This window comes from Daphnia carinata, chromosome 8 (genome assembly GCF_022539665.2).
Source record: "Daphnia carinata strain CSIRO-1 chromosome 8, CSIRO_AGI_Dcar_HiC_V3, whole genome shotgun sequence".
Classification (NCBI taxonomy): Eukaryota; Metazoa; Arthropoda; class Branchiopoda; order Diplostraca; family Daphniidae; genus Daphnia; species Daphnia carinata.
This window is the reverse complement of record NC_081338.1, coordinates 5,221,143-5,246,857: the sequence shown is the minus strand read 5'-3', so window position 1 is coordinate 5,246,857 and position 25,715 is coordinate 5,221,143. Positions and strand designations below refer to the sequence as shown.

General features: G+C 42.8%; 4 protein-coding genes across 4 annotated transcripts; 1 reads left to right on the top strand and 3 right to left on the bottom strand.

Annotated features, from left to right (window-relative positions):
* Positions 1-796: 796 nt before the first annotated feature.
* LOC130704036 (5-hydroxytryptamine receptor 1-like) lies at positions 797-4,839 on the bottom strand. The gene is made up of 4 exons (XM_057525510.2): positions 4,680-4,839; positions 3,627-3,899; positions 2,011-3,208; positions 797-1,521 (listed from the first exon to the last, which is right to left on the bottom strand). Exons 2-4 carry the CDS (start codon positions 3,866-3,868, stop codon positions 1,159-1,161), a joined length of 1,803 nt encoding a protein of 600 aa, XP_057381493.1. The 5' UTR covers positions 3,869-3,899; positions 4,680-4,839; the 3' UTR covers positions 797-1,158.
* A 3,572-nt stretch (positions 4,840-8,411) lies between these two features.
* Positions 8,412-15,249, bottom strand: LOC130704035 (5-hydroxytryptamine receptor 1-like). The gene is made up of 5 exons (XM_057525509.2): positions 14,909-15,249; positions 13,346-13,752; positions 11,520-11,777; positions 9,764-10,766; positions 8,412-9,250 (listed from the first exon to the last, which is right to left on the bottom strand). The coding sequence occupies exons 3-5, from the start codon at positions 11,759-11,761 to the stop codon at positions 8,690-8,692; spliced, it is 1,806 nt and encodes a 601-aa protein (XP_057381492.1). The 5' UTR covers positions 11,762-11,777; positions 13,346-13,752; positions 14,909-15,249; the 3' UTR covers positions 8,412-8,689.
* A 27-nt stretch (positions 15,250-15,276) lies between these two features.
* LOC130704033 (glutamate carboxypeptidase 2-like) lies at positions 15,277-18,468 on the bottom strand. Its single transcript, XM_057525508.2, has 11 exons — positions 18,305-18,468; positions 18,084-18,198; positions 17,577-17,997; positions 16,938-17,514; positions 16,725-16,871; positions 16,473-16,641; positions 16,316-16,406; positions 16,108-16,131; positions 15,721-16,028; positions 15,557-15,649; positions 15,277-15,492 (listed from the first exon to the last, which is right to left on the bottom strand). The coding sequence occupies exons 1-11, from the start codon at positions 18,366-18,368 to the stop codon at positions 15,297-15,299; spliced, it is 2,205 nt and encodes a 734-aa protein (XP_057381491.1). The 5' UTR covers positions 18,369-18,468; the 3' UTR covers positions 15,277-15,296.
* A 1,287-nt stretch (positions 18,469-19,755) lies between these two features.
* On the top strand, positions 19,756-23,524 carry LOC130704032 (unextended protein-like). The gene is made up of 11 exons (XM_057525507.2): positions 19,756-19,791; positions 19,869-19,996; positions 20,077-20,365; positions 20,429-20,834; positions 20,896-21,317; positions 21,414-21,585; positions 21,648-21,956; positions 22,023-22,052; positions 22,284-22,585; positions 22,713-22,869; positions 22,962-23,524. The coding sequence occupies exons 1-11, from the start codon at positions 19,771-19,773 to the stop codon at positions 23,396-23,398; spliced, it is 2,673 nt and encodes an 890-aa protein (XP_057381490.1). The 5' UTR covers positions 19,756-19,770; the 3' UTR covers positions 23,399-23,524.
* Positions 23,525-25,715: the final 2,191 nt, after the last annotated feature.

Genomic DNA, 25,715 nt, shown 5'->3' with positions numbered 1-25,715 from the left:
CTCCATGGGAGGATTTAGCTGCAAAACAAAAGAAAATGAATTTTAACCAATACTTTTTGCTGACCATCTTCTTTACTTTTACTTCCCCCCATGTACAGCCCACATGAGAAGAAAAACTTTTGGCCTTTTCATTAAGCTGGTCCAATCCTTTTCATTAACTCTCACATTGGCTTTCATTAAAGCACAGCCCCCATCACAGAAAAGTACGTTGTGTAACGAGATTAAGCAGTATTTTTAATTAATCCTAGACTGACCTCTGGTCTTTCATCCCACCGTCAATTTCTTTACGTTCGGTTGAGGAAAATATTTTAAGACGATATGCGTGGGCCGTGTCTGTCGTCGTCTTCATTAGATGATGGACATTGTTCTTTTTTTTTGTTTCCTCATTAAATAATAATATTCCCACTGCGAATCTATTTATAGTCACTTCTATTTGTGTACTAGTGTCAACTAAAATGATGTCTATGAGTTGATGAAAAATATATAAAACTTGATCACGTACCAGTCAATGTGAATGTTGGCACAGGTGCACTTGCCACATTTTTGGCATACAACACTAGATTTTCCAAAATCTATTTGAACTGAACACATGTCCATCGATTGTGTCATTTTTCTGTTTACTGACCTCAAATAAAACCACCAAAACAGTTTCCATTGCTTACTTTACACTTTATGACTAGATAACTTGAATGTAACAAAGCAAACACATGCTGTGATACTTTCCCGCTATCGTACAGACGGAATGCTCCATAGTCCAGTGTTGCAATATCGTATATTTTTGTTTTAATTTCATCACTAAAATTGGCATAAACACGTCAAATTGTCACTGGTGGATAAAACGAGAATACACAACATTGTGGCGTGAAACAACAACAATCAAATCAAACGAAATGTGATGACATTAAAATCAGTCACGAGTTACAGTGCCATCTATCAACAGATTCCAATGTGTACGACAAAGTGCGTGTTATATCAACGAGGATCGCGAACAAAAAGATTTCACATTTACATTAGGGTCGAGGGAGGACAGGTGCCATCCATACACCGAGAGAGCATTGGACTAGAAATAACAAAAAAAAAAAAGAGAAACGAATCGATTATCGATTTACACCATAGAATGACAGGAAATATTTAGGGGGGGAGGCTGTGACGGGATTATTAGAGAAAGGCGGTGGCAGACAACTGGCTGGCGCCACCGGCCAGGGCAAGTGCCGTTTTGTTGGCCTCATTGCCGTACTGCGACTGGTAGAAATCCTCCCTCATGACGCTGTTGAGTGACTTGCATCGCAGGCAGAGGATCTCGCGGAAGGGCAGTCGGAAGTCTTTGTTGGTCGTCGCGTAAATGACTGGATTGAGGAAACTATTGGCGTAGCCCAGCCACAAGAAGAGCGAAGAAAGCCATTGTGGAATGACCATAGAGGCCGTTTGGTGGCTCATGAACGGACGGACCAAGGCCAGCACGAAGAAAGGGAACCAGCACAACGTGAAGGCGCTCATTATAATTCCCAACGTCGTCGATGCCTGTTGAACAAAAAAAACAGTTCAATTATAAAGACGTCAGCCTAAAGAAGATTGAACCAATAAAATGGAGAATGAATGGCTTGCCGTAATCGAGCAAACAAGAATTCGGCAAATTTAATTCAAAAGAAAGACACGCACGAGGACGTTATTGAAGCTAAATTGAGCCACGCTTTCAAAGCCGGCCTCGGACCAGCTGCGAGTGCCATCTGACCTTTAAAAGTCAGCCAACTGCATTTTTGAAGGAAAAAGGAATTGGAGAGTGAACCGGAGCCAAAATAGCAACGAACCAAAACGTTTAACAAATAAAACTGGACGTCATTGAGTCTGATTGTTTTCGTGCCCCCTAAACTTTTTTCTCAAATGTTTTTTTTTTTTCGTTTGAACTGCGCAGCCAATGGAACGCAATCATTTCTGCTCGTTAACCAGCGTTTAACCCAAAGTGTAATCAGAACAAAAGAGCCAGACGCAATCAACGTTTATATGACTGACCTTGCGTTCTTTGTTGAGCGCGAATCGTAATCGGCTTTTACTTCCTCTCCGATGCAATTGATTCTGCTGATGAAGAAGCGGTGGATTAGGTGCAATCAGCTGGACACTGGGTGGCACCAGAGCCGGTGCATGACTCCCAGCAGGTGTCAACAGCTGACCGGAAGCTGCTCTTGCGGATGGATTAACGGCCGTCGACTCTAATCTGTGGATGTCCTGTGCTGCATCGTCGTCGACGTGCATTTCGGCCGTGCTGGCAGCAGACGACGAATAACGACGCCTCGAGCAACTGCGGGGAATGTCCAGCAACGCCTCGTCTCGTTCCTTGGTTTCGTTTTTTAATGTCGTCATTAAAGAGGCCGATGATGACGTCGACGACAAAGAGATGCCGTGGTCTAACGGCCAGGTGGTTGGACGATTGTTGCTGTAATGATTGGCCGTCCAGTTGTGGTCGCTGCTGTCGATGGAGGAATTGCGTCTGTCGCTATGACGACGTACCACAATCAGGGCCGCGCTATTGCACAGGTTCAACGCGTTCGGATGAACCTGTAGAGACGATTGAACTGGGATCGATTGACTAGTCTTTGATTTCATTTGCTGCTCGACTGTCTTTTGTTTCGAGCAGCTATTGGTCCGTGTCATCAGCAAATGGCTTTGCGCTTTCTTCTCTTCGTCCACGATGCGTTTGGCTGCCTGGAATATCTGATAGTAGACGGCGGCCATGACGGCCAACGGGATGTAAAACGATCCCAACGTCGCGTAGATTTGATAGCCAAATTCTTGACACACTTGACATTGCATGTCTTGTCCGAATGCATCTCCGTCCAGCAGCTGAGGATGGCTGTTGTTGGTGGAGATGGGCCCGTGCTCGTTGCCCAGGACGAGAAGCGGCGGCAAAGAGATGCAGGCCGAAGAGATCCAGACGAGGGCGACGCAGAAGATCATCCGGGCCGGCGTCCTTTTCACGCCGTAGTCCAACGGCCGGGTGATGGCCCAGTAGCGATCGACGCTGATCATGCACAAGTTGAGGATGGACGCCGTGCACGAGAGGACGTCGAAGGCGACCCAAGTGTCGCAGACCCGGGCGCCGAACGGCCACGTGCCCAGCACTTCGTAAACCAAAGCCATGGGCATTACCAAAAGAGCCACGCAGAGGTCCGAAACGGCCAGCGACACTAGCAGGTAATTGCACGGACGACGTCTGTGAAAATGTTTTTCAAAAAAGAAATAGAGTCAAGTAGCTGGACACACTTTATGCCTAATTAGATGGCCCTTGTCTACTTGACAAAGTCAAATTACAAAATGGAACAAAGTCCCAACAACACGCATTCGTTGCATGTGGATGATCGGGATTCTCTAGTCCCCCCCCCCTCTTCCAATTAGACGTGAAGCTGCACGACTAACAAGGCCAAAATGCGAGGGATAAAGAAAACACAACTGGCCGAAAAGAAAACGACATCGATCTCTCTGTGCGTTCATTCACGCGAGCCAAAGTACGAAACGGGCAGTTGCACAGAGGAGGGGAGCTATTTTTACGAAGCTTCTTCTTCTTTTTTTGTCGGACACGTGAAAGAGAAGCCAAACTTGAAAAGAAAAGCAAGTAAACAGTGGCAACTTACAAGCGTCGGACTAGGCAGACGGCGATGCAGACGAGAACATTGCCGACGACGGTACCGACAATGATGGCCAGCAGGGCGGCGCTGATGAGCACCGTTTCAATTAAACTGTAATTCATGGCTGATGCTGTGCTTGTTTCAGGTTGAATCGGAAATGTTTGATTGATGATTGCATCGGCCGAGTGTCCAGTCACGAACCGCAACGAATGTTTGAAATTGTTCCATTCCAACGCATCCACTTCCATTGGATGGACGTATGTTCCTCTCGATTAAATCCTGTGTCAGCAATATCGAAATTATTACAAACAAAAGGAAATACTTTTTTTTTTTTTTTAAAGATAAAGTATAAATTAGGTTCCTTATTGAAGACGTAACCTGTGAGGTATATATCGATTCCTTTGGGGGGAAGCAAATCTTTTGTCAATTGCACTAACGACGTACTACTCGACTGTACGAAGAAAACCAATCAACCTCCCAACATGTGTGTGTAGGAAAGATAATAGTGTCCCATGTAGCCGCGCTGATTGGTTCCTTTGAACCGCCTACCACAGGCGCAATTCCAACATCATTCCGCCATAAATTGGACTTTTATTCTTCTGTGATCCTTCAGTTCGCTATGATGAACAAGTCTTTTCTACTCGAGCAGCAAGTGTTGGCCCAACTTCGTATTCAATATGTCGCAGCGATAAGGTAAAATCGAATCCAAAGGCGACACCTGTGGCCGTCTTCAACTTGTTCGCGCCAAAAGGGAATTCAGTTTGCAAAAAATTTAATCAAATGATGGCGATTCCGACACAAAATAGGGCCGTTTCGAGCATCGATCTTTGGCCGTCTTTTAGTCGGGGACCTTTCATGTCCGCTCGGTTGATTGTCTGCCACCGTTCATCCCTCCGAAAAAAAAAGGGGGGGGAAATAAAAATAATGCTCTCAAAAGGAAATGCAGACTGAATAGCCAATAAGGGGAAGGTTAGTCCGTGTTGAAAAAGATGGCACCAAATATCATTACGGCAAATGATGTAACACAATAAAAAGAATAGTAAAATCAAAATGAATTACCTTGACATTGATTTAATCAACTCGATGCCGCTGTGTCCTTTTTTTAGCCCACATTCTTCCAAGATGAAACGCACTTTATCCGAAAAATGATTCGCTCCAAAGTGCCAATCACGTGACTTTTATTCTTTTCCAAAAAAAGAGGGGAATAATCATAAAATCATCAAATAAAAATTCACGATGACAACAAAACGTGACGAAAACGCCAGTATAGAAGAAACGTTACCGATGCCTGAGGAGGTACGGCGTCTACTGAGTGGTTTTTTTCTTTTCTTCGACGAAAACTACAAGCCGCACGCGAACGCCATTCACGCGCGCCTGCGCCTGCCATTGAGAAAACGCCCAAGACGCGTGCGCTTCTCAATTTGCGCACCAACAATTTTTTTTGTTTTCACGATAAATGATCGTTCCGTTGCATTTCGTCGCGTGCATCAAAGTTATGATAGAATTTGCTCTTCGACATAGTCCCTCCCTGTGTGACGTCTAATGTTTGGAACGTCTGTTGGAAAACGAGTCAAGCGATTAAACGTCGTGTAGTTATTAGCATTTTTACCGTGGTGTTTCATAGCGGCTGGCCTGACTTTTATTGACTCGTCAGAAAGCCATCAGCAATGGTCTTCTATAACTGGATATAAGCCGGGCTCATAAAAAAAAAAAGAAGAGAGAATCGAAAAGAAGCCCAATATTGGTCCCAATCTGTACAGAGAAAAGCTTTTCTTTTTGTGGGGATTGGCCTCGTAGTTTTTAAGAAAAGGGTCACAGGGGTCTCGTTCAACTAGTCGGTACAACACAAACTTTAATCGATACTTGATCCTGTTTAAATAGTAATTCTTTAATATGAAAGACAATAGCAAAAATGAAAAATACCTGATTGATTCGAAATTGTTTGGGCCCCTCGTCATCGATGCAAAGCGTGAGGTACCGGTCATGGTAAATCTCCAGCATTTCTTTTATGGTTTGGCCAGTCTTTTTTTTCTTATCGAGCAGCAGTAGTTCTATATCGGGTGTGTTTTATCGATTACACACCAGCAGTATAGTTTCGTGTGTGTGTGTGTGTGTCGATAGGCAATGATGGAATATCACGTTGCTGACGCAGAAGCTCATTTTTCTCTTTTGTTCTGCAACTCGGCGGCAGCACCTCGGGATTTATCAAAAAGTATAGAAAAATAAATAATGAAGTGACACGTGAAACATTATATCAGCTGTACGCCCATCATCAACTCTAGAGGTAGGCGCACACAAAAAAATGGCGATTGTTTTCTTTTTCGGGGCGAGTGCAATCAATCGACCTGATTTTTTGATAAACGAAAATCTGCCATTGTTGGTAGTGGCAAAACAATGGAAAACTATTAAAGCAGCAGGGAAAACTTTTTTTTTAACGCTTTGTAACGTTGAAAACTAAAAAAATGAATGAGAATTCCTTTGTTTTGCATCTCCAAGTTTTGACGAAATGAGCAAATGTAGTGAATTCTAATTTTCCTCGTCTACAAAAAGAAAACAATCGCGTATGCAAATGGTTGTTACGCTACAATGACAACGGAAATGATCAACTTTTTTTTTCAATTCAAGTCACATCAACTTCCCCTTACATCGTCACACGCGTCCCAAAGTTGGATGACTCAGCAAAATGTCCACATAATGATGAGACTCTTGGATATTTACATGCAATTCAACAAAAGCTAAATATGTAAAAGCAGGTGTGACGCCCTTTACGCTCCATACTTTTTCTTTTTCAAAATATAAACGTGCTTTACAAGATATCGCATTTCTCAATCCCAACGTATAAATCTCGCACTGCACGTACTCAGCTTCCCACCAGGTGCATTAGACTCTAGAATCTCTATTTGGAAATACCTAAGATATATTTCAGGCTCTCCCGGCTGATGTTTGTAGGTATAAAAAAAACATGGTCGAAGACGACCAACTCGAGGAAGCAGATAACAAGAGAAAATGTTTGACGGCCTTTGTAACACAAATCCGTGGGCAGAGCAGCTTCCACATTCCCACCATTTTCCTTTTGACATTAAATGTTGCCAAACCAAAATATTTCTGCCTTTTTTATTTATTTGTTTTTTTTTTTTTCTTTATTTTTTGAGGGCATAGATAATACTCGTTCGGATGATTGAAACTCGATGGCTCTAGTAAATTTGTTTATTTTTCTTGCTTTACATCTACAGGCTTCCTTTTATTTATTAAAAAAACAGCGGTTTTTTTCGGCAAACAAATTTTGGCCATGGGAAAAAAAATGTGATATATGTGACATTGGTATCAACCTAGGAACACGTCAAATCCATTTCACGTGAACCACATGAAATGTGATAGTTTAAGAGACAGGTCTCGTGTTCCCCAGGACTCCACGCCTTGCTGTGCATTTGCATACACCCAGACCTTTGATGCTTGCAATCTTGTTGATGGGACGGAAGCCACTATACCATATTAAAGGCAGCATTTCCCTCTTTGCGGTGTGTCGTTTTGAGTTTGAGATCATATCAAACAGATGTGCGTCGTGTACGTTATTTATCTCTTGTACACACATCATCATGTTTTCGTTATTAAGCAGACGACAAAAAGCTCTTGGATTACTCGCTTATGGGACACGGCATTTCAAGAATGTGATTGTATTTTAAAAAGGACATTTATTGATTTTTCATTGAAATTTTTTCATTTAAACAAAATATGCAGGCAAAAAAAAACAATTACTATGCTCAGAAGAGAATATAATTTTATGACAATGTTGCTTGGGCCGCCTTAGATGCCTTTCCATAATAACATCTGGCAACACATTAGTCCTCGATCCATGGCGATGAAGATCCGATGACTGTTGTATATATATATCCCAGCTATATACTTGATTATTTGCTCTCGTTGCTCCAGCCCAAGAGTTTGATGTGCAATCCTCTATTATTTGTTATCGCTGAAAAGCTCGTTGCTATGCATTGCTACACAGGTACCTCTCGACATCCATTGCCTATATAAAAATATGTTTTTCTCTGTACCTTTATTGAGTTCGACGTAGTTTGGATACGAAAGAAGGGTCACATGATGGTTACTATGTTATCAATCTGAACCATTCAAATCTGTTTAGCTTACGTCTAAAATGCTCTTGAAATAACTATGGAGGCCCCGTCAACAAGGGATTTTCTTGTTTCAGTAAAAAAAAGAAACTGAGTAAGCTGCTTGCTTGTAAGCTCTTGTGACCTATAATAAACGCCGACGAACATAGCTCCAAAGCTGATCACTGGCAGGGCTGTACCGCCACATAACTTGATTTATAAGCCTGTCGTACATCCACCGAAAGCTTTTATGCATATATAGATGAAAATATGGGTATTGTGTGTTTGGGTAAAAGCATATTGCAGCAGCTGTCATTTGATATGGAGGTCTTCCAGCGGTATGAGAAAAGCATGTCAGCTATCATCTTATGTACTAATCCATGATTGACAATAAATTTGTTTAACATGCATTTAAAAATGAAGCTGATTTTGTTTGCACACAGCCTTTTTTTTCCAATTTTCCTTGTGACACATATTCAGCATGTTTAATGAATTCATTTATCCCCTTTTTTGCCAATGTATTCACATGAATTTTCATAGCCTTCAAGTAGGAAAACATTAGTTTCGAGAATTTGTATTTAATCGAGAAACATGGTCGACTAGAATCGTGTCAAATACAAATCAACGATCTATATATATAAATATTAAAATTGAACGACATTCAAGAAATAGATATGTTGCGTTAAAATACATCTGTCATGATTAAATGTTGACACGTTTCACGACGACAGAGAGGCGTGAAATACAATTACAGAATACAATTTACATGGAGCCTCACGTTATTTTGTAAATAGTATTTAATATTAGCACGGTATGAAATATCTTGCCATCATAATCACTAAATTTTGTCGAAAATGAATCAAATCAAAAGCCAATCGGTCCTCAAATCAAAACAGTTGACACCACGATAAATGTAAAGGAATGACGAGCAGAAAAGAGAAATTCGAGTTGACTGTTCATTCAGAGGAAGGCGGTTGCCGATGATGAACTTTCACGATGGCCAGCGGTCATGACGCCGTAATCTGTTGCGTCATCCTCTTCCGGTGCGCCCATTTTCCGATTATTCTGCTCGATGCCAACCGATTCGGTGGAGCATCGACGCCGTCGGCGACGATTGCCGGACACTTTCGGATGCGAAATCGATGACGAAGATGATGGAGACGAAGGCTGTCCAGCCATCAATCCCGACTTGTTATTGTTGGCCGTCGTGTCCATCAGTTGTTGGTTGTTGCCGTACTGCGACTGGTAGAAATCCTCCCTCATGACGCTGTTGAGTGACTTGCATCGCAGGCAGAGGATTTCACGGAAGGGCAGTCGGAAATCCTTGTTGGTCGTGGCGTAGATGACGGGATTAAGGAAGCTGTTGGCGTAGCCGAGCCACAGGAAGAGAGAGGAAAGCCATTGTGGAATCACCATAGAGGCCGTTTGGTGGCTCATGAACGGACGGACCAAGGCCAGCACGAAGAAAGGGAACCAGCACAACGTGAAGGCGCTCATTATAATTCCCAACGTTGTCGACGCCTGTTGGAATAACAAAAAAGCAAATTCAATTAGGGCTTTACGTTTGTCTGAAACTCAGTTTAAGTCGCATGAACACAAAAAAATGAAAAACACTTGAGCCCTTTGGGTGAATGATCAAAGAAATTGCTGAGATGAAGACAAAAGTTGTGTGTGCATCATAATTACGCCCACAGCCAGCAGTGTCTCCAATCAACTCAAATTGCATTGTGATGAAGAGAAAAGCCCCCAAAGGGCGGATCACGCCGGCCCGGCTCAATCTAAATAAGAAGCTCTTTCGTTTGCGGCGTACCCGCAAGCGCCACTACAAAACTTTTGGCACATACACACACACAAGAAAAAGGGGAACTTCTCTTCATCACTTCGTCCTTTTACACCCACTGAAAAATAAATGGCCTCCTTCACCCCCCCCCTCCAGGCCTTAAATCCGTTCAAGTTTCAGCCAAAATTGATGTTTTCCATTGCATATCAGTTACGAAGAACATCGTATTTCAAGGAATTTCATAAATTATTTACCTTGCGTTCTTTGTTGAGAGCGAAACGTAAACGAACTCGACTTGCCCGACGATGAGTCAACTGATTGCTGCGACGGCGTTTAGACGGTGGCTGCTGGCCTTCGCTTCGGTTGATTGTCGTGCCCGTCACAGGAATGTCCGACGACATTGTTGTATTGTCCGTTTGTGCTTTACTGGCTGTGTCTGGCCAGGTGACTGGATGGCCACCGTTCGTGTCCTTGCTCCACACTTCATTGTTGGTAAGTGCTGCATCTGTGACTGCATTGTCCCGTCTGTTTGACGTTTGCAGTTGTTGATCGCTATGACGACGCACGACGACCAGAGCGGCATTGTTGCACACGCTCGTTTGATACGGATGGACCAGAAGAGACGACTGCACTGCATTCAGCGCTTTCGATTTAGATTTCTCCTGGACAGATTTAACGCAGCTGCTGGTCCGTGTCATCAGCAAATGGCTTTGCGCTTTCTTCTCTTCGTCCACGATGCGTTTGGCTGCCTGGAATATCTGATAGTAGACGGCGGCCATGACGGCCAACGGGATGTAAAACGATCCCAACGTGGCGTAGATTTGATAGCCAAATTCTTGACACACTTGACATTGCATGTCTTGTCCGAATGCATCTCCGTCCAGCAGCTGAGGATGGCTGTTGTTGGTGGATATGGGCCCGTGCTCGTTGCCCAGGACGAGAAGCGGCGGCAAAGAGATGCAGGCCGAAGAGATCCAGACGAGGGCGACGCAGAAGATCATCCGGGCCGGCGTCCTTTTCACGCCGTAGTCCAACGGCCGGGTGATGGCCCAGTAGCGATCGACGCTGATCATGCACAAGTTGAGGATGGACGCCGTGCACGAGAGGACGTCGAAGGCGACCCAAGTGTCGCAGACCCGGGCGCCGAACGGCCACGTGCCCAGCACTTCGTAAACGAGGGCCATCGGCATCACCAGCAGAGCTACGCACAGGTCCGACACGGCCAACGACACCAGCAGGTAGTTGCAAGGCCGTCGTCTGTTTAAATGTGAATAATCGGTGATTAGGAATGTTAATTGGAATGAAACTAGAAATGATAACTTGCTAACGAACGTTTTCATTGAAATATCACGGTGCAACTTTGTTTCCATAGCAGTTTTAAAACTGGGTGCAACTTTTGTAAGCAAATGTACGCAAAATTACGTAACGTCAAAACTTGAACTTTCTAATGGCTGCACTTTCCAAGCCGACTCTTGTCGTCTGCAAACGCCATTGCAAAACTTGTCAGAATTCAACCAAGGCCTCCTTTTTAATAATTAAATCAGCCATCAGCTGGAAAAAAAAGTCAGAATCACAGGAGTTCGGAAAACGACTGAAATGAATCTGTTTGACTTGACACGTTCATTTCGAATACCTTGATGCGTCATAAAATGGGCATTCAAGAGCTAAACGAAAATTCCAACAGCCGTTCGGTGGAGAAAAAACAAGGAAACAGTCAACGTGTTTACGCCACAATTTTGTTTACCTATTTAAGCCGTACACCAACGTTTACGATGGCAGTTGTTGCAAAAGCAAAACGTGTTCTTTGCCTGGCCTACAACTATAAAAGAACAGGCCCGGGTAGTGCCTTTTGGGGCCTAAAGATCGAGCTGCAATTTGACGTAGTCCATCCCATAAACACGATGGCTATATTCAGGCAGTTTATGTTTTCTTAACATTCTTTTTCGTTTTTCTCGTTTACCCATTGACCGAGACGGATGTATACACAAGGAATAAAATGTCTATACTTACAAGCGTCGGACTAGGCAGACGGCGATGCAGACGAGAACATTGCCGACGACGGTACCGACAATAATGGCCAGCAGGGCGGCGCTGATGAGCACCGTTTCAATTAAACTGTAATTCATGGCTGCTGCCATGCTGGTGGCAAATCCAATGGTTCGTCCATCGTCGCTGCTGTAGTAAGACGTTTGATTATTAATAGTGTCACCAATCGTCATGAGATGAACGTTCCATTGGCCAGCAGAATCCATCGATGTTGTACCTGTTCTAAAAACAAAAACTCTGTTGAATTATTCGTGGACGTATATGATGGATTCTTTTGTTGGCTGTCAACATCGTAATGGAATTTCTGATTGTTTTTGAAGCCACCCGTACAACGAAGTCTTTTCGTTAACCAATGTCAATTGACAAAGTGACTCGAGTGTGCGATGGACGGTTTCCTTTTGGATGACAGGACGATCTCATCAAATTTTCAAATTTTGTTGCACATGTACGTATGAACAAAAAGTTTGAATTTTTCATCAGATATTCGAGTGTTTTTGGAACATTGTGTGAGAGGTCTAGATTCGGACACGCTTTGAAATGTTTGCATCGCCAAAAATAGTTGACATTTCGAAAAAAAAAAAAATGTTTGATATGGTGCGCCATTGACAGCCAGTCCGTTAGATGCCCGTCATTTGCTGAATTCGTGGAAATCCACCAGTGGCGTTTCGAACTTGACAAGTGAAAAAGGACTTTTGGTCGTTCTCTTTTCGAACGAATATGTGTGTTTGCAAAGGAGAGTAACAAGAGACGAGAGACACACATTAGGAGAGAAACACGAGAGAGCAAACAGAGTGAGGCGAAACAACACGAACCCATTTTGTCCATTAGAGAAAACAGAAGAAGACGAAGCGTAAAAAGGTGAGTTAAATGTAATAAAACTGGCCGTTGCATTTCGTAGGCGTCGTTTATACAAGAATATTTAGATTCTTTCATCATCGGAACTGATTTCCGCCTGAGATTGGTCCGTTCAAATTAGTTGAAAATGAGGCAATCCGAAGGTCGCTCTTCGTAATCAACAAGCGACTGCCTTCTAATACTAACGACACAAGACGGCTGCTATGGCAACTGCTTGACAAACGTTAATTAAAAATCCGTACATGGGGACAGTCACGTTCCAAAAAAATATTGAACGGCATTTTTGTCCTCGTCATTGCAAGTTAAACAAAAAAAGGGGACGGCCACTAAATTAGATTCCCACCTCAAAGCGTCAACTTTTCTATCTCTTTTAAAGAATGGCGACGTTCATTTCCTGTACCTGTAAAAGCCACGACCGCCAGATAATATCAGGATCTCTATAAATAAATGGGCAGACTTGATCGGCTTCATTAAAATAAGACAACACGTACTGACCACCTACGATTTCTTTTTCCCCTTTCAAAAATAAATGCCAAAAGCCTACGGGAGTAGCGCGTGACAGTGTTGCAGGTGCAGCAACACATTCCCCGGCTTAAAAACAAAAGGTGTGCGCTTCTTTTTTTCTTTCCGCAGATATGGGAGGATATATTTTTTGATGATATGCCATTTTGTGTTTTTGACCGTCGCCGCTCTTTTTTTTTTTTAACGTCATTACCTTGCACAAAAATAATCCCTCGAGTTTTATTACAGTTGCCTTTTCAATTCTGCTAAAATGTTGTCCCTTGAAAAGAAAAAAAAAAGAAATCCTTTCTATCTGTTTGATGGCCAATTGGCCGTTTTCTTATCGGAGAAAGAAAAGGCGAGCGGCAGGTCAAAGAGACGATTGTGTTTTTGAAAAAGGGGCGAAAACTGTATGGTACGGAGCCTCTACATACCTGATGCGAATATCAATGAGGTTGTTGTTGTGTGTCGACAAGTTTGGTGAGTTGTCGAGCCGGTAACGGCGGTCGTGAGCGGCCTTGACGACTCAAAGTTGTGAGCGATCCGTCACAACACATCGTGTCTTTCGTGTAGTAGTTCATCCTATTTCGACCACATCCACATTTGCCCGATTTCAAAATCACGATTTTTTAAATCAAACAATCCATCACTTGTATTCTGCGAATCACTAAATACGTTTTCTTAATTCATCATGGGTTGGATTGAGACTGGCACAATCTGCTGTGCGTCCAAGTTAAACGTCGACTGACGGGCCAAGCGTTCTCGCCAGTTACTATTATACACCAGCGCCAGTGTTTTGTGGATGGCGCCTGCGCTCAAAACTCTTTTATCCGTTGCGTTCCTTTAGAAAAAACAAACAAAAAAACCCCGGCGGAAATCATTTTGTCGTTCATTTTAATTCGACTTGAAATCAAAGTTTCGAGTTTTGTAAACTATTGAAATGTAGAGATTGACGTGTTCATCTACAATTCGCTCTCTTGTGTTCCATCGTTGGCATCGTGCCATAAATTCAAAAGGTACGGTCGTTATCCTATCTCGTATTAATCAATATATGCGAAATTGATGCCGCACTTGGTGGGAATAAATGAGCGCATCGAGTCTCTCTCTTTCGTAATCTACACAAAACAAACAAGCGTCTTAATCAATGCCGATGTGTGAGTTTTAGCGAATTTACGTTTGCCTGATAGGTGGCCATCAATAACAGACAAAAGAGGAGATGTTAAATGGCCGGTAGGGAAAGAATCGGAGCGCCAACACATCGGATATGTACAATAGGATGATGGATGAATGGGCCGTCTCTATTCTTTCTTTTACAGAAAGAACAAATTAAACCACAACAAAAGCGTAGGAAAAAAAAAAAAAAACCCGATCTATAGATCGTACACACGCCAACGCATACGACGTGCGTGAAAATAGCTAAGGCGTCTGACATCTAAACCACATTCGGCTACGCAAAAAAAAAGAGAAAAAAATATATATACGTGAGCGTAGGCGGAGTAAAAGGATTTCTCTCCACGGGGAAAAGCAGATGTATAAATACGAGCCGAGAAGGGTTTTTTTTCCAGCGTGCTCTTAGCTCTAAAAAAAGATAAGGAAAATTGCTGTTGTGGGTTTTAGCGATTTCAAACAGAGGAAAAAAAAAAAAAAAAGCCTGGAGCGGAAGAAGATCGGAATTAAGAGCGCACTCTCGTCCCTGTCTTTCTCTCTATGCGGATGTCTGTATCAATAAACTTTTTGATGGCATCAACCAGAAGCTTTACACGTGCAAGGCCAGCCGGCCAGGGATTCTTCTTTAGTATAAACAACTCGCGCGTTACACAACATTTTTCACCTGAACGAAAATAAAAAGGAATTGTTTTCTCTTGCCCCCCCCTCCAATCGATGGTTGCTTGATCATTATAATGTCACAGTTCAATTAATCGACCCAACCTTTTTCTTTCTTTTTAGTTGACGTCTATATGGCAACCGTGAGTGAAACGGGGAAAAATAATAATTACATCAACGACCCGATGACGTGATACTCGACCTGCGGAAGAACCAGTCAACTATACACACGAATTTTCTCGTACGTGGATGACCCTCGTTATTGAATTGTCCGTCCGGCAGGCTCGGTTTGATACTATTTCGCAACTGGAACTCCAACTAGAAGATAATCCTCGAGGAAAAAGTCGTGGGCCCATTTCAATTAATCGCTAGACAGCGTTAAATAGGCAAACGTGAGCAGGCGTGCATCTCATTCATTATCACGTCCTACAGCCGTATTTGCCCACACTGGGAAAGAGCAGAGTTAGTGCCACTTAATCTTTTACTATGTTTTACTTTGCCGTATCGATTCGAGCGCATCTCTTCTAAATGAGCAAGATTTTATTCTTTTCGTGCATTCTTTTAAAGGTAATCGTTCAACGATTCGCCAGCCGCATCGATGAAGAAGGCGATTACAGACAGATGCTGTTTGATTTGCGCCCATTCCTTTGGTCTTTGTACTTCCGTTTCGTTACCAACGGCTTCGAGCAGATCCGTCAATCCGGAGAAACTGCTACTCGAATAGCCATCGCTGGAACTCGGAGCAAACACAATGTGACTATTTGAATTTTTAAAATGATTATTAAATTTCAATTAATTAAAAAAAAAAAAAAGGATTTTACTTGTATTCGGGACGATTAGGTAGTCCATGTGGTTCGATAAAATGTCGTTCCAGTTGCATTAGCTGATCGTTGACTCGTCGTACAGCCAAAACACTGATAATTATAATTTTCAAAAAAAAGAAATTCAATAATAAATTTTAAGAGATTAAATATCGAAATGGTACTCGTTAGGATCAAGTTTGGCGAGTGACGTATCCTGGAAACGGCGCGTCGCTACGGCAAAATTACCAACGGCCCGTTCGAAATGAGTCAACGTGGCTTGATTGGCCTCCAACTGGGCACCGTAACGATTCCTGATGCCGACCACGCTCTCGTTTAGATAAGTGGCGTACCAATCGAGGTCCATGGGCAGGACAACAGACTCGAGTAAATTGCGAGCCACCTCCGTCCAGAGTTGTGTGACGGCCCGATGGTACACGAAACCCTTGTCCATGATGTCGGCCAGCAGATGATGCGTCTCGTACAACGTATGCTGGACACGCGTGTGTGTGCAATAATACAAGACAATTATGACAAATGCGTTACATTCAAAATGTGTAAAGAGGACTCACGTAAAGTGGATAAGATCCAATCTCCTGATGGATGGGTTAAGCAACCCGAGATGGCCATTCGGGGTAGAAGAGACAACATTAAAAGGTGAAAAATGATCCCGTGTAACAACAAAAAAAAAAGGCTATGCAGTATACTGAGTGCTGGCAAATTGAAAGTGCTCTTTACTCATAGCACCAGCGAAAGCAATCGCATGTTATGGACATGTACCTCTTCGTAAGTGTATCGGATGTCAATGGAAGGCACGCCCAAGACGTGCATAAACGCCGTGTAATCGCTGCCGCTACCTAAAATGCCCACTCTTTTGTTTTGCAGAAATGAGAATCAACTTTTTTGTTATTGAAAAAATTACAAATAAAAATGAGACCTGGGTTTGGTGGGGTGATTGGCGTCCGGGTAACGGTGAACCCAAGTATCAAACACCGTTGGACGTCCTTCGTTCACTTCTGTAGCATTCGGATTGGCGACCTTTTTGGAACTCTCCAAATAAACTTTGTTCATCAGCGGAGCACCGGATCCCCACAGCGAATAAGTACCTTTTAGATCACAAAAAGAAAGAGACACATTTTTGAAAACCAAATATGACGTCAAAACAAAAACGTTGCCCGAGAGATAATACCTTCGACGGCAATGTCGACGTTGAGATAAGCCACAGCTCTGTGGCTCAACACTTTGGCGTGCTGTTCGACCCACTCGTATGAGCCGATTAGGCCGTACTCTTCTGCCCCCCAACTGCAAAACACTAAACTCCTTCTCGGCCTCCATCCTGAATTTCACGTTAAGCTATAAACAAAACTTCCGACAAATGAATAACTCTCGTTGGTTGGCTTACCGTAATCTTGTTTCATTTTGCCAAAAGCTCTGGCCATTTCCAACATGCAGGCTGTTCCGCTGGACGGGTCCAGAGCGCCGAGTACCCAAGCGTCGCGGTGGTTGCCCACCAAAACGTAACGATCTGACTCTTGTTCGCCGTACAACATTCCGATCGTGTTGTAAGTGGTCACCATTTTGTTGGCCGTTAACATGTTCATCTTGATTTTCCAGCCGGAACCGTACTGGAATCCTGGGCCGAGTGAATAAGGAGTGTTGAGATCGCCACGCCATTTCTCCGGAGCAAGTGGACCGTTCATGGCTCTGAGCAACACTTCCGCTTCATCGTATCCGATTGGCTGGACAGGAATGGACGGCAATAAAGCTTCCGACTCGTCTATGCGGTAAGCACTTTCAATGGCCGGATAGAAAGGTGTCAAGGGATCTCCGTTGGCCAGATAAACGGTACCGGACTGGACGGCCATGCCCGGCATCCACCACGAATCCGGATAGACTTCATTCCTTCCTCGCTGGGCGAAATCTTTCGGATCTGAATACAACAACACACCCTTAGCTCCTTGTTTCTGTGCCAAATCCACCTGTGTGAAAGTAAATAGGGCATTATTTCAAAGAAATACGTTTGATTTTTTAGAATGTTTACGATATTGCCACGGAATGAAGCGCCATAACGAGCCAGTACAATTGTGCCCGTCACATCGATACCGACGCTTTTCAGATAATCGTAATCCTCTTGTTGTCCGTAATGAACGTAGACAAGTCCATCAGATTCAATTTCACCGGTTTGTCCCGAATAGGCGTTGAAATTAGGTGCTGCCAATGGAGAACTTTCTTCTGGCTGGCTGAGTGGCGTTTGCTTGCCAGACGTGGTAAAGTTGGCGTTGCCCTTATCGTCAAACAAATAAATCTTATTCGGGTGCGTCATGTTGGGATAAGAGAGCAAGACGTGATATGGGACAACTACGACTCGATCCAGTCCCGATGTTTGAAAATTGTCTCCAAGCCATTCCGCCTGTTGCAAATCTTGCTCAGTCCCAGCCAAATGGGGAACACTGCTCAAATGTCTTTTCGTTTTTTTTCCAGACACGTTTCAATAATGAATGACGTTAGTGACTTTTATAGTTTAAAACAATGTACTAGGTTTGCTTACTTGAGGTATTCGTCTATTTTGCTGGCAGATATTTCGTCCTGTAATTCTTGGAACACGTCTCGCTTTGGGGCAGGCGAATGATCGGCATTGTAGCCGGCATAATAGAGCCCCACGCCTTAAGTATCGATATTGATGTAATCAAACAATTGGTGATGTTTTAAAAGTTCAATTTTAGAGGTCACAAGAAATAAAATGAAAAACGAAACAAAAATGTTTTATACCTACGGCGATTCCTGTAGTGACGTAAACAATTGCAAAAGCAATTATTAAATTCTTGGTATTCATTTGTTTCGGTTTTTACGCGGGAACCACAGAAGACAAATGACTGTAAAACAATGTGTTCTCGAACAAAGTCAAACTGCCTACAGCTGTGTCTCGCTTGTTCCTACTGCTCCATGGATAAAAGTTACGTTTGTAAAACGTTTGGTGGGGCCGATTCTCGTGATAATAGAACCTTCGCATTTGGTAATCTTATTTATTTACTTTTATCTGCCTCAACTGAGTTCAGTTGTTTCAGTGCAATATCAAGGCTAACGTGAATAGAACCAGACGAATGTGGTGCCATAAAATGTTCGAGCTTTGCAAAGCCCTCGTCGGTTGACGTTGTCAACAAGTTGTTATCTTTCATCTTTGTTATATTTAAGCCTTTGCTCAAACAGAAGCCCTGTTTACTTTTAGATTTTGCTAGTGCATGTTATTTGTTGAAATGCTGATGTTCGCTGGGCAACTTAAAGCCCAAGCCCTGACGTCTGGTCAGCTTTATTTAAAAAGAAAACAAATAATTTGAATTTGATTTTTTTTTTAATGGATAAAGGTCTAATACCTCTGAAGAAGAGTCTTCTTTCTCTACTTTACAGATTATTATGTCAATAACGAAAGTGGGGGTCAGTGGAGCACGGATCGTTCCATGGCATCGGAACGTCTACAGATTCAGCCGACCGTGGATGAAATGTTTCCATGCAAGACGTCTGGGTATCTCTTTATCTTTCTCCTACTCTCACATATTGGTTAGATCATTTCTACCGCATAGGTCTTAGCACGAACGACGAAAATAGTGCCATAAATATAACGGTAATAAGCTTATTGTAAATACGGCGTTTGATGTAGACACATAGCCATGGCTACAGCAATCAAATAATGCAGGATTACGAAACCTTGCCACCTGCACGATTTTTGGAAACGTAAGGCCATCCTTTTTTCTGTTTGCTATTAAAATTAAAGTGCTTGACTGTGTGTTTTTTCTTTATTGATTAAAAAGAGCCTTGTAACAGTTTTTATTAGGCACGTAGGCATGGTTTGGTGGAATCCATTTCCGGATAATGAATACCCGCTCCGATTTGACTTACGCGTGAAAAATCTGCGTCGGACGTCAGCAAAGGTTGTCGGTGTATTTGATTTTATTGGAGAAATGCCGGAGCACGTTCCAAAACAATTACACCATCACGAACACCAACGTCGAGGGACAATTCCAAAAACAAATGAAAAAGGTATTCCATAAAATCACGATCGTTCGGTTGGTTAAAAGAGATTTGATTGTAGGGATGAGCACGGACAGTTGGAGGTCATTGACTACTTGGAAATGCGTCGATAAAACAAGCGCCGATTACCTGCCGTATGATGACCTCCACAAAACAATGGCCACTTGCTGCATGTAGCAACCGATTTATAAATCAAAGAATAAGTAAATATGGACTCTGTACGGTGTAAAGTACGTGGCCATTCTACTTTATTCGATGGCGATCATAGCTAACCCTAACGCCCTCCTCTCCATTACTTATTAAATAGGAAAGGTGGGAATACATCATGACTTGTATTCCGTCCACGGACATGGACACGGCTGGAACTGTTCTCACCGTGCTTCTCCTTTTGTTACTCAATTTTCCATTGGGCACAGAGTCGTTGGCTGTCACAAGGTTTTTTTTCTTTCCCATTTTATTTCATATAATGCAGCCCCAAGTATATTTTGAAAACTTGTCGTCTTGTGTAAATGCAGGAATCGATCGAGTCGTTCGGTTAGCAGGACGTCGTTGCTGTTGGATGAACCAACTCTTCAAGTGGCAACCAACAACGACGACGACTCTTTCGTTTACAAAGTTGTCGACAGCAGCAGCAGCGAAGCAACAACGCAACAACTGCCGTTGACAGCTTCTCGTCCACCGAATAATAGCAATTATTATTACTCGGTTCGTTCAGCTTTCATTGCTGGCCTTCGCGTCGAAGATGCGGACAAAGGAGTCTCTTATGATGCAAATGGAACTCCGATCGTTCAAGCTGGAAAACCGGTGACATTCTCTATTTTACATCTGTTTGATTCATTTTTAAAAATCTTGAACGGAAATGATCAGGTGACGGTGCGCTTATTTGGCGATGATTTCAATCAAGATTCGCAGTTCCGTTTCGTCGTGACGGCCCGTCAGAGAGGAGATGATTGCGATGATTTGCCATTCTTTGCCGCAGTCAATGTCACGAAGAATTCGCTGACGAGTTTCTCGGCCTTGATCGCTTTCCGTCTGCCCAGCTTATCGGGCCTTGTCCATTACGCGTCCGACAGCAATGAAACGGAAGAAGCGCCGGCGTTCTACGTCTGTTCTATGGCCATGGCATTTGACGGCCGGGTCCATTGGATTCATCAAGGCAAAGAGCCAGGAGTCAAATTGAGGACCTATGAAAAATTATTGCCTCTTTGGTTTCAAGTGCTTATCATTGCCGTTCTGCTGTCACTCTCGGGCCTATTCTCTGGCCTCAATCTCGGTATTATTATTATTTATACTTGACAAAGATTTCTTTTAAAAATGTCACATTTATTCAAAAGGTTTGATGGCCCTAGATCGTACGGATTTGAAAATTTACGAAAACACGGGCTCTGACAACGAGAAGCGCTACGCACGGGCTATAACTCCCGTGAGGAATCACGGCAATTATTTGTTGTGTACCTTGTTGCTTGGTAACGTCTTGGTTAATTCTTCGTTGACGATCTTACTCGACGATTTGACATCGGGCATCATCGCCATTGTCGGATCGACGATGGGCATTGTCATCTTTGGTGAGATCGTTCCTCAGGCTATTTGCTCCCGTCACGGATTAGCCGTCGGAGCCCATACGGTTTGGATCACGAAATTTTTCATGCTGCTCACGTTCCCGTTATCGTATCCCATCTCTTTGATCCTGAACTTGATACTTGGCGAAGAGATTGGAGCCTACTACAATCGGGAAAGACTTAAAGAATTAATCAAGGTACTACTCTGTTCAATTCTGGACGCGGACGTTGGTCGAATTGAGGTCAATTCGGCCTTTATTCCTAGTCACGTTTCATTTCCAATGTCTTGCTAGGTAACAAACGACTATCACGATCTGGAGAAAGAAGAAATCAATATCATCTCTGGAGCTTTGGAACTGAGGAAGAAAACGGTGGGCAACATCATGACCCGACTGGATGATATTTTTATGCTCAACTACGAGTCTGTGCTGGATTTCGAAACGGTTTCAGAAATCTTGAAACAAGGTAATGCACTTGATTCGATTATCTCGTGTAATTATCTTACGGTCGTTTGATTGGAACCAAAGGTTTCTCTCGAGTGCCAATCTACGACGGGGAAAGGACCAACATCGTCGGCCTGTTGTTCATCAAGGAGCTGGCCCTAGTGGATCCTGAAGACGCAATTCCGTTGAAGACTCTGTGCAGGTTCTATCAGCGACAGTGCAACTTTATCTTCGAGGACACGACGCTCGACATCGTCTTCAAGGACTTCAAGGAGGGACATAAGGGGCACATGGCTTTTGTCCAGCGAATTAACAATACTGGAGATGGTGACCCTTTTTACGAAACGGTCGGATTGGTCACTCTGGAGGACGTCATCGAGGAACTCATTCAAGGTAATTCCCAATGGCTCGATTCAATTCATTTTGAATTTTTTTAAACGTTTTTCTTTCTTTTTCCAGCTGAAATCGTCGACGAAACTGATGTCTGGAGTAAGTGTCATGATGCCAATTATATAAAGGCAACTGGATTCTGCTACGTTGCCTTAAATGTGCGTGACTAGGGATATCAAATTAGAAATAACAGGCCACAAACCGAACAAAAAAAAAACAAAAAAAAAAAAAGAGAAGGAGAATTTTTAAATGACTACCTAATTGTATTATGTATATACATCAACCCCAAATGTCTGCTAAATAACAGCCCACACAAAAACAAAAAATTAGTTGACAACCGGAGCAAACGTCGGCGCGATAAAAGCAGAATGCTTCAAGACTTCAGCAGCTTCGCCGTGCAGTACCGGGTGCAGGCCACTCACAAAATCTCACCTCAATTGGCGTTGAGCGCCTTCCAGTTCCTCAGCTCGTCCGTCGATCCATTCCATCCCAGCTGGATCTCCGAGAACGTCCTACGCCGTTTAGTGCAGCAAGGCCCCGTCATCCAGTTCATCCGATTCAACAAAACGAGACAAAAGTACGATCCGGATTGTGACTCGACTCCGACGGACGTAAACTTCATTTATCAACAAGTTAGTATAGGACTGAAACAATAATTAGCGACTGAGAGTAACGCTTGTTGAATTATGAACTTGGTTTTTAAGATCTCTTAAAATATTCTTATCATTTTTGTATCGTGTTGCCTGGCCAAAAAAAAAGGGTAAACCGGCCGACTACTTCGTATTGATCCTGGAGGGTCGTGTTGAAGTGACAGTCGGCAAGGAAAAACTCGTCTTCGAAAGCGGCCCATTCAGTCATTTCGGTTCGCACGCCCTAAATCTGACGACTGACGGAGTAGCCGAACTTGATGAACTTGGTTAGTTACAAAGCAAACCCATCAACTTTTCCCCCTTTTACCTCTTTAAGATCTTTCTTTGTTATATTCTACTTCTGGCTTCGGCTTGACAGGTGAGTCGACAAGGCCACTTGTCAAATGCAGGAGAGGCAATGGGACTCGAGCTTTTTCCATATCCGAAGGCGGAGTCATCAGCGGTGGCCTAGCTGGGCAGCCATCGCCTTTGCCGCAAGGAACTCATCAGATGTTCGTCTCTGATTACACGGTCCGTGCAATGACTGACGTCACATATTTGCGCATCAGCCGATTCCTCTACCAAGCAGCTCGAAGTGCCACTCTTTTAGAAAGGGCTCAAATGGCATTGGGCAACAGCCAACTCAGCATCGATAGCACCAACGCAACGGTAGAATCATCTCAATTTACCTCGACATCCGACTCGCCTGACCACCGCTATTCGGATGCTTCAACCGAGAATCCGAGCATCGACGATCATGTTCGAGAATCCTTCACGTGTTCTGACGAAACCGCTAGCACCAAAGATCGGCCGTAAATCATTTTCAATAATTTTCTTTTCAATATTCAACACTTTATCGTGCCTATTCTCGTAGGATTTATGAACGCACGTTGTAGACTGTAACGATAAATCAACATTGAATCTGTTTTCAATGAAGCTTTTCAATAGTTTCTAATGGTGATTTATTTGCATCGTGAGATGGGATGATGAAACGCATAACGTGTTTGAATTGAAAAAATTTATTTTATTTTCTAAAAGGAAATTTATTACAGGAAGGGCCTTCATTGGGTCGATATATTGCGAATTTGGCACTGAAGTTAGGGCCAATAGTAGTAATGTGATGACGCTGATGCATAAAGACAGTGGCCAACAGTGGTTTATTTGACGTCAAAATTCACCCATAACTTTTGGCAATTTGAAACTCTGAAAGAAAATTGTCAAAAGACTTTGCCCTCCGCCAACAGTTTTTCAAAAGTATCTTGCATTGGTTTTATTGTTATTACTACTTATTTAACTATTGCCGACGAATGGAAATAAGGGCCGCGCAGATAAGGTGATTGTGAAATCGGGCGCTAGATGTCCGCGGGAATCACGTCGTATCGTCCGCGTCCATACAAGTGCGAATCCGTTTTCCAGGGTTCCGCTGCCGTTCATGCGATCATTAAATTTGTAACGCGGTCGTTATCAAAGAGTTTGCGTCGTTTTCAAAAGGCATTGTCCGTTCCTGGACAAGTTCAACGATATAGTCACGTGCAAAAATACTTAGACCATCCCTTACTATCCGATTTATCGATTTCGACGTCAACAGGAAAGAGAAGGCTCGTCATTCTGGGTGGCCGCAAACATTGTAAAGAATTGCTTACGTATGGGCAAATAACCGACAGTCGATTAAAGCCATCCGGTTTCGGGCACACCAACCATTTTTCCTGAAAATAAAATAAACTCGTAAATACATAAAGAAAGCAAAAACAAGTGACGGGCTTCCCTGCAAGTCTTATTGGATGCGAACGATTGTGACGCAGTTGACGTATTCCGGTGAAATCCATTCTTTAGTTTTTATAGTTACATTCTTCACATTGGTATCCTATCAAGGGTTTTCCTGTTGAGGGATGTTGAATGGCAATATTTTCGTTGGTTCCAAACTTACCAATTCAACATTCGTCTAGTTATTTTGGTACTTGGCACTCAACCATGAAGTATGACTGAAACAACACATCCGCTCATACAGTATACCAATTCCGCTGAGAAGAATGCCCGGTTGCCAGCAAAGAGCTTTTGCATAACACTGCCATCTGGTGGTTTCCTCTTTGCTAGCAACTTGACAATCCTGTCGTTTCCTCTTTCCAAAATGCAGACCCTTCAGCTTCCACCTTTGCACATAGTCAATCGTTATGGAAGTCTCAAGAATGTTCTTTTGTTCTGATCATTTTGGCGCTTGTTTACCTGTACTGCTCATGTAATATATTACTTACTCGATTATAATGAAATTACGGGCAAGCATCTCACATGATTTCTTAGCATTATTTCAGTTTTTTATTTCCCTTGACAATTTAATGGTTCTTCCATAAAGGTATGATTTTAAATAGTTAAAAAGGAATTGTAACCTAATATCAATATTTTTGGTAACCTAAAGTTAAATTGTATTGATGGTTTTCTTTTGGTTGGAAAGGGGTCTTTCTATTCACATCAGATTAATTGAATAGTGATATTTTGGCAGTCTGGGTATAGGTAGCTATAGGAGTCACATGCTTTAAGTGATTCATTTATGTAGTAGCATAAGTAATGTTTGTTACCAGGTCTGTAGAAACTCGAGGATTCAGCACTCAGTATCACGTTTTCCCTTAAAATTAAATCAGATTGGTTTGTGTGTTCAATTGTTAAATAAGTTGTATTATACTTCGAGTCTTGAGATAACAGATTCATTTGTTTTAGGAAGGCAACCTTTTGTCCAAAAGCAACTTGGCAGAATCCTTTGTTAATGATGAGCAGGATCATGATGAATCTGAATTGCAGCAGATGTCTGAACAAAATATGAGCAACCATGTGGAACCGGGACATGTTAAACACTTGCTAGCAAACAGTCTCAAACAAACAAACCAGGAAATGGAAAGACAAGCTTGCCCACCATGCTTTTTCTATTGGAAATGCCTTGTTGAAGGATGACTTAAGCTCTGTAGAGCTGACCAGCCCTAGTTCTTATTCACATTCTAGGATGTATGAATTTGTAGCTGATCTGGGAACTATTACAGCAACCCAAACAAGAGTCATCAACACCATGAAAACATTGTGTAGATTGTTCGTCATTGAATTCTATCACATGGGCAATTTCATTCCACAAGACAGACAAATGATT

What these genes read in the sequence shown, in the direction of transcription:
- LOC130704036 (XM_057525510.2), bottom strand. Translation starts at nt 3,868, where the DNA reads ATGGAAGTGGATGCGTTGGAATGGAACAATTTCAAACATTCGTTGCGG. An exon ending in GTCTGCCTAGTCCGACGCTT is followed by an intron (nt 3,209 to 3,626) that starts GTAAGTTGCCAC and finishes ACATTTTCACAG; the next exon opens with ACGTCGTCCGTGCAATTACC. An exon ending in CGCTCAACAAAGAACGCAAG is followed by an intron (nt 1,522 to 2,010) that starts GTCAGTCATATA and finishes TTTGTTCAACAG; the next exon opens with GCATCGACGACGTTGGGAAT.
- LOC130704035 (XM_057525509.2), bottom strand. Translation starts at nt 11,761, where the DNA reads ATGGATTCTGCTGGCCAATGGAACGTTCATCTCATGACGATTGGTGAC. An exon ending in GTCTGCCTAGTCCGACGCTT is followed by an intron (nt 10,767 to 11,519) that starts GTAAGTATAGAC and finishes ACATTTAAACAG; the next exon opens with ACGACGGCCTTGCAACTACC. An exon ending in CTCTCAACAAAGAACGCAAG is followed by an intron (nt 9,251 to 9,763) that starts GTAAATAATTTA and finishes TTATTCCAACAG; the next exon opens with GCGTCGACAACGTTGGGAAT.
- LOC130704033 (XM_057525508.2), bottom strand. Translation starts at nt 18,368, where the DNA reads ATGAATACCAAGAATTTAATAATTGCTTTTGCAATTGTTTACGTCACT. An exon ending in CAAAATGAAACAAGATTACG is followed by an intron (nt 16,872 to 16,937) that starts GTAAGCCAACCA and finishes CGTGAAATTCAG; the next exon opens with GATGGAGGCCGAGAAGGAGT. An exon ending in TCCGATACACTTACGAAGAG is followed by an intron (nt 16,132 to 16,315) that starts GTACATGTCCAT and finishes CCCATCCATCAG; the next exon opens with GAGATTGGATCTTATCCACT.
- LOC130704032 (XM_057525507.2), top strand. Translation starts at nt 19,771, where the DNA reads ATGGACTCTGTACGGTGTAAA. An exon ending in TCGTTCAAGCTGGAAAACCG is followed by an intron (nt 20,366 to 20,428) that starts GTGACATTCTCT and finishes GGAAATGATCAG; the next exon opens with GTGACGGTGCGCTTATTTGG. An exon ending in GACTTAAAGAATTAATCAAG is followed by an intron (nt 21,318 to 21,413) that starts GTACTACTCTGT and finishes ATGTCTTGCTAG; the next exon opens with GTAACAAACGACTATCACGA.